Below are 7,534 nucleotides of genomic sequence, written 5' to 3'. Positions count from 1 at the left end.
GGGCATCTTCTTGATGAGTGATGTGGGAGGGCCCAGCCCACTGTGGGTAGTGCCACCCCTGGGCAGGTGGGCCTGTGTTGCATAAGAAAGCAGGCTGAGCAGGGGCCAGGGGAGCAAGCCAGTAAGCAGCGTTTCTCCATGTCCTATGCTCCAGCTCCAGCTTCCAGGTTCCTGCCCTGAGTTCCTACCTTGGGCTCCCTGATGAACTGCAACCTGGGAGATGTAAGCTGAATAAACCCTTTCCTCCCCAAGTTAGTATTGGTCAGAGTATTTTGTCACAGCAATGAAGAAAAAAAAAACAGGGCAATATCCTTAGCCCTTCCCCCACATGCAGCTATGGTCGACTGACTGGGTGGGAGGGGTAACTGACTCCTCCATTAACTCCTTGATGGGAAGGTGTAACTATAGCTTGCCAACACAGTGGTCAGAGGACACTTCTGGGTAACACTCCACCCCTTCCTCCAGTTCTTACATTCTTTCCAACAACCTCTTCGGCAAAAGTCCTTGAGCCTTGGGGGGAGGGGGGTGGAACAGGTGTGGGATGAGCTTCCTCCCATTGTGGCAAGGCACTGAACTTTTGGGTCTTTGCATCTTCTGTTTTCCATGGGATTCCATCTGTTTTCAGTGGGAGTCCACCTATTATAGGGATTTGGTGTTAGGATCCACAAATGAGGGTGAAAACACATCTTTTGTTTTTCTGAGTCTGTGTTACTTCACTTAGTGTAAGTTTCTAGATCCATTTCCCTGCAAATTTCATTACTTCATCTTTCTTTACTGCTGAGAGCCCCACTGTGTAAATGTACCCCAGTTTTGTTAACCACTTGTCAGCTGAGGGACACAATATAAATTCTTCCAATACATGAGCATGGGAGGTCCTTCCATCTCCTGGTGTCTTCCTCAATCTCTTTCTTTTAAAGATTTAAAATTTTCATTGTAGAGATCTTTGATGTCTTTGGTCAGGTCTTTTCCAAGGTTTTTTTTTTAAAGGTATTGTTAATGGCAGGGTTTTCCTGTACCCTTTCTCCAATTGCTTGTTATTGGTATATAAAAAGGCTACTGATTTTTTTGGGGGGGGGGCTCTTTTTGAGACAGGGTCTCCCTGTAGCCCCAGCCAGCCTAGAACTATGTAGACCAGGATGGCCTTGAACTCATAGACATCCACCTGCCTCTGCCTCCTGAGTGCTGGGATTAAAGGCATGAGCCACCACGCCTGGCAAAAAGAAAGGCTACTGATTTTTGTAGATTAATTCTGTAACCTGCTACTTTACTAAAAGTGTTGATCAGTTCTAGGAGTTTTCTGGTGGAATTTTGGGATCTCTTAGGTATAGTATCATATCGTCTGCAAAAAGGGATAATTTGACCTCTTCTTTCCCAATTAGTGCTCCTTTAATTTCCTTCTCCTGTCTTATTGCTCTAGCAAGGGTTTCAAGCACTATGTTGAAAAGGAGTGGAGGTAGTGGACATCCTTGTCTGGTTCCTGATCTTAATGGAAATGCTTCCAGTTTTTCTCCATTTAGAATGATGTTGGCTGTGGATTTGTTGTATATAGCTTTAATTATGTTGTGGGATGTTTCATCCAGTCCAATTCCCTTTAGAACTTATCATGAATGCATGAATTTTGTCAAAAGCCTTTGCTGCATCTAATAAGATGACGCTGTGGTTTTTGTCTTTTAAGCCATTTATATGATTGATGATGTTTTATTGACTTAAGTATATTGAATCATCCCTGCATCTCTGGAATAAAGCCTACTTGATCATGGTGAATAAACAAATTAATGTTTTTTTTAAAAAAAGAAATCCTGCTGGAGCTCTGAACTCTTGTTAAAATAACAAAGTGGGAAGAACCAAACCCCCTGAAACCAGGTCTGAGTTTGGATATAGAAAACAATAAAACTGACAACAAAAATTAGGATGGGAACCAGGCATGGTGATGCCTTACCCAGCACTTGGGACGCAGAGGCAGATGGAGTGCTGTGAGATCAAGGCCAGCCTGGTCTACATAGCAAGTACCTTGTTTCAGAGAGAGCAAGAGCAAGAGACAGGAGAACAGAGAGAGAATAGAAACTTTTAAGTAAAATTTCCTCATCTTTCATAGGAAGTCAGTTTTTCTGTGAAATGTACACAAAATTAAACATAGTATATTTTTTTCTTAAAAATAGCACCTGCCAGGCATGGTGGTGCACGCCTGTAGTCCCAGCACTTGGGAGGCAGAGGCAGGCGGATCTCTGTGAGTTCAAGTCCAGCCTGGTCTACATAGTGAGTTCCAGGACAGCTGGGGCTACAGGGAGACCCTGTCTCAAAAAGACCATCCCCCCCCAAAAAAGAACATTGATTGTTCTTGCAGAAGACCCAGGATCAAATCCCAGCACCCACATGGCAGCTAACAACTGTCCGTAACTCCAGTACCAAGGGATCCGACAGCCTCTTCTATCCTCTGAAGGCGTTGCATAACTAACACAGGTGCACTTACCTATATGTGGGCAATACACCATACACATAAAATAAAAATAATAAATAAAATATTAAAAATAGCACTCCTAACATAGCCCATTTTAAAAAATCATTTCCATTTAGCCAGTTATCTGTCCAACTATCCTTTTAGTTTGAGATCTGAAAAAAAGACCTCTAGGCTTGGACGATGGCTTCCAAAAGTGATTCTGTGGTGGGACGGAGATAAGCCAACAGCGCAGGAAACCTCTAGCAGCTCTGCTTCTGAGATGCACCCTCCCTGCCTTCTTAGATCCTGTTTTCAGTTTGTTCTGAGTGTTTCTAGCCATAAAGGGAAACCGAGAGCAGTGAGCAAGGAACAAGCCTCTGCCCAGAAAAACAAGCTCAGGAGCAGGAGCCACTCAGAGCCATCAGAGAAGCAAGGTCCTGTACCCAGTATATGCTCTACCCTCTGCTTGGGGCTGTGCATACCTGAGACCCTGGCACTTGGGGCAGAGGCAGGAGGACCAGAAGTCCAAAGCCATCGTTGGGTACAAAGTGAATCATGGCTACAGGAGACCCTGTCTCACACACAAAAAAAAAAGTGGGGAGGAGCTGAGGTGATGGCCCAGTTGGTAGAGTGCCTGCCCTACAAAGATTTGAACTTGAGGTTTGGATCCTTAGGTAGCTGTGGTGTCAAGCATCTGCAACCCCCAGAACTGGGAAGGCAAAGACAGGTGGGGGCTCAGGGAGAAAGCCTGTCTCAAAAAGTACTGGAGAGATGGCTCAGCAGTTCAGAGCACTGGCTGCTCTTCCAGAGGACCTAGGTTTTGTTCCCAGCACCCACATGGCAGCTAACAACCTTCTGTAACTCCGGTTCCAGGGGATGTGACTCCCTCTTCTGGCCTCTGCAGGCACTGCACAACACAGGTGCACTTGCCTACATGCAGGGAAATGCTCATACACGTCAATAAATCAATCCAAAAAATTTCTTTAAAAATGTGGTGGCTGGCTGTGGTGGGTAATGCCTTTAGTCCCAGCACCCAAAAGGCAGAAGAAGGTGGATCTCTGAGATTGAGGCCAGCCTGGCCTACATAGTGAGTTCCAGGCCAGCTGAGGATAGAGGGAGACTGCCTCAAAAAACAAACGAAAATAAATTACAGTGGTACACAATAGAGGAAGACACTAGGTGTCGACTTCTGCACATATGTACATGCACATGTGCACACACATGAGCACATACGTACCCCACCAAGAACAGAAAACCCTGCCTAAGTGGGTTAACTTCGGATTTGCACCTCTATGCCAGATCACCCCTTAACTCCACATTCAAAGCTGCTCCTCTGCCCTCAGCCTTCCTCCTTTCACTACATAGTCAGTCTCTAAGGCCCCTGACCACTTTCTTTCATACGACCCATCCAACCTGTCCCCAGCATGTCTTCCAACCTGTGGCTCAGCACGCACAAGCCCTGGGCTGCCAGCACTATACAAACCGGGCAGGGTCCCACGCTGCAGTGATCCCAGCACTGAGAAGGTGAAGACTTCTTAACCACCTTCTCCACTACCATCCTACCTCCAACCATGTTTTCTAGACTGCATGGGCAGAACACACTTTTACCTGACCTGGTTTGTACTGGTTTTCTTCTCTACTTTCCTACCTAACCTCCAAACAGCAGTCAGAGGGATCGCTTCTTCTTCCTTTTGGTTTGATCCGTCTGCCTCTGCCTCTGGAGTGCCGGGATTAAAAGGCATGTGTACCACACCTGGCTCAGAGGGATTTCTTAAAGCTCAGGCCAGACCCTGGCACTCCATAAAAGTTCACATCTTTCACAGAAAACTATCTCTACCTCACTCTATGAGGTCTCGACAGGCACCTGACTCAGGAACCCCTGTACCTGCTCCTGAATCACCCAGAATGCTCTGCTCCCTCTTCAGTCAGATCTCTGCTCCAGTAACACCCCATGGAGGCCTTTTCTGACTTTTCTACTAAGCTGGATCCCCATACCCTTTTCCTGCTTTACTAAGAATAGGAACTTGTCTCTTTGCTCAGTTATATCCCTCGAGCTTAGAAAAATATCTCACACAAAATAGGTGCTCAACATTTGTTAAATAATCAGTAAAGGAACCAACACTTTATTCTTTCCAGAAACGCGGGACTGTCTTTTTCAAGTCTGACTGATCAGAATCCATGAATCACTCCAGTTCAGTCTTACTTGCTCTTAGTGAACAACACATGAAGGTCATGAAAACTGGCAAGGTAAAGGGTGAAGATTAATTTCTAGTGAATTACATGTGTTTCAGGAAGGCAAAAAGTCATCAGAATCAATGAACCCAAGAGTCAGGCATATGCCTGTGATTCCAGAACTTGGAAGGTAAAGACAGAGACAGTTCAAAGACAGCCTAGACTACCTTAATACCCTGTCAGAGAGAGAGAGAGAGAGAGAGAGAAAAAAAAACAACTGGTAGAGAACTTGCCTTGCCTAGTGTGCACGAAGTCCTGGGTTCAATTCCCAGCCCTGCACAACCTGAGCATGGTGACACAGCTGAAATCCCAGCACTCGGGAGACAGAGGCAGGAGGATGAGAAGATTGGGTCATTCTTAGCTACACAGTAAGTTGAAGACCAGCCTGGGCCACATGAGATACTGTCTTTAAAAAAGGAGGGTGGGGGCTGGAGAGATGGCCTAGTAGTTAAGAGCACTGGCTGCTCTTGCAGAGGACCCAGGTTCCTGTGTTTGGTTCCCAGCACCCACACAGTGGAAACAGTCATCCATAACTCCAGTTCCAGGGTATCCAACACCCTCTCCTGACCTCTGTGGGCATTGCATGACACAGGTGCATTTACATACATGCAAGAAAAACACTCATACACATAAAATGAAAATAGATATTATTAAAAAAAAAAAAAAATCAAACCAGACCCAGAAAAGTGGGAAAGTTCTGGCTGCCTTCCTGCCCTGCAATGAGAGTGAGACTTAAGATGGCCACAGTGGCTTAAAGGTACCTGTTCCTGTTGGGTCACCACCTTGGATCATGAAGTCTTTGATGATTCTGTGGAATTTGGTCCCGTTGTAGTAACCTCGACGGGCCAACTCTGCAAAGTTCTTGCAGGTCTTTGGTGCGTGCTTCCAGTACAGCTCCAGCACAATGATTCCCATGCTGCAGGGGGACACAGAGCACCAGTCAACGAGACCACAGCTGGAAACAGTGCGGAACTGCTCTAAATCTTTGTTTTGTAATCTTGTGAGTCATGAAATTGTGATAACCACAAGATTTTATAATCAAAAAAAAAAAAAAAAAAAAAAAAAAAGAAAACCCCACAAAACGCAGGCAACAGATGACCACCTCTGAGAAACACACAGGAAGGCTTCTGGTCTATCTTTTAAGCAAAGTAACAACTGTGAACAAGTCAAAATTCTAATACCAGGAACTGGAGAAATGGCTCAGTGGTTAAGAGCACTGGCTGTTCTTGCAGTCAAGACCTGAATTTGATTCCCAATACCCACATGACAACTAACAACCATCCCTAACCCCAGTTCCAGGGGATCTGATGCCCTCTTCTGGCCTCTATGGGCACTGCACAACACAAGTACATTTATATATATGCAGGCAAAATACCCATACACATAAAATAAAAACAAAAAATATATTCTTAAAATTCTAATACCATACATGCAAACCACTAATACCCTGAAACCAAGTCCTAAACAAGAGGGGGAAAAAAAAAAAACCTTATACTTAATTTGTAGGTTTAATAAAAGAACATTAAAACATGGGGAATTTATATGCATTTGTATAAGTTTCTGGATGGGGTAGGAAATAGCAAGATGGGAGGATGGTCAATAAATATCTTTTCTAACTTTTGTATTTTTGATTCATGCAAATATATCATCTATTAAACAAATCAATAGAAAATTAAAGGCAGTTTGTATATGCCTGGGATAGGGTAAATATTTCATTTCAAAAAAACACTTTTATTTATTTATTTATTTATTATTTATTTATTTAGTCTTTTTGAGACAGGGTCTCCCTGTAGCCCCAGCTGGCCTGGAACTCGCTATGTAGACCAGGCTGGCCTTGAACTCACAGAGATCCGCCTGCCTCTGCCTCCCAAGTGCTGGGATTAAAGGCGTGCACCACCACGCCCGGCCATAAAAAAAAAAATACTTATTTTTAATTAGTGTGTATGCTTGTATCTGTTTATGGGTATGTGCATATTAAGTTCAGGTGCCTGTGGAGACCAGCTGTTGGATCCCCTGGAGCTGGAATTATAGGTGGTTGTGAACCATCCAGGGTGGGTGATGGGAACTGAATTTGAGTTGTCTGCAGAAGCAGCAAATGCTCTTAAGTACTGAGCCAGACTGGTTATTCAAATGTCTGCACCTACCCCGTGTGAGGGCCTCCCTGCCACACACTCCAGTACTGCTAAGAATAAGAAGGCAGAAGCCAGGCACCTTCCCTTGCATGCTCTGAGACTGTGATAACTGAGCTGAGTCTGCTAAATAGCCTGAATACTCAAGGCCCAGCAGTATCCAAATATATGTAGAATGTCCTAGAAAATCACTTCCTAACAGCCTTTCTCCTGTTCATCTTTCAGACTGCTACCATCCATCACAGATTAAGTTACACTGCGTGAGCCACAGTCACCGTGTTCTTCCCTCAGGGAGCTTACATTTTGGTGGGTTTTTTTTTTTAAATAGATTTAGAAAGAGAGAGAGCGAGAGCGAGAGAGTCTGTGTCTGTGTATGAGAGGGGCGGACACACCTCAAAACAGATATGAAGTCAGAAGACAACTTCTGGGAATTGATTCTCCTTCCACCATGTGGGTTCTGGGGTTCCAACTCAGCTCGTCGGGTTTGGCGGCAAGTGCTTTTATCCACTGAGCCATCTCACTAGCACTGGTGGGTATTTAAATATAACCTTTGGAATGATCATCAGAAAGTATTTATACAACTCTGCAATGTGAATACCTGAGCAGTTTCAACTTCTAAGTATTTATTCTCTGTGAGAATTTGTAATTGCCCAAGATACTATATGTCCAAGTATAATCCAATGCAATATATCCAGTACTTGTCATAGAAAAAAAAAAAAAAAAAAAAAAAAGCAAT

General features: G+C 44.3%; 1 protein-coding gene across 2 annotated transcripts in view; it reads right to left on the bottom strand.

Moving 5' to 3' along the window:
• Window positions 1–7,534, bottom strand: part of Ppil1 (peptidylprolyl isomerase like 1) — a 23,031-nt gene that overhangs the window by 12,252 nt on the left and 3,245 nt on the right. Inside the window, exons 2-3 of one of the 2 annotated variants that reach the window (XM_029566938.1) lie at window positions 5,431–5,585; window positions 312–636 (exon numbers count right to left, since the gene is read on the bottom strand). In XM_029566938.1, coding sequence (XP_029422798.1) covers window positions 425–636; window positions 5,431–5,585 — 367 coding nt within the window. In that variant the 3' untranslated portion in view covers window positions 312–424. Of the gene's footprint in view, window positions 1–311; window positions 637–5,430; window positions 5,586–7,534 lie in introns of those variants that run through there. The other variant, XM_008840068.3, reaches the window with a different exon arrangement.

The sequence above is a fragment of the Nannospalax galili genome, unplaced genomic scaffold, assembly GCF_000622305.1.
Source record: "Nannospalax galili isolate Female #2095 unplaced genomic scaffold, S.galili_v1.0 scaffold538, whole genome shotgun sequence".
In the NCBI taxonomy this organism is placed as follows: domain Eukaryota; kingdom Metazoa; phylum Chordata; class Mammalia; order Rodentia; family Spalacidae; genus Nannospalax; species Nannospalax galili.
Note: the sequence above shows the minus strand (reverse complement) of the source record. Positions and strands in the feature narration are given on the sequence as shown.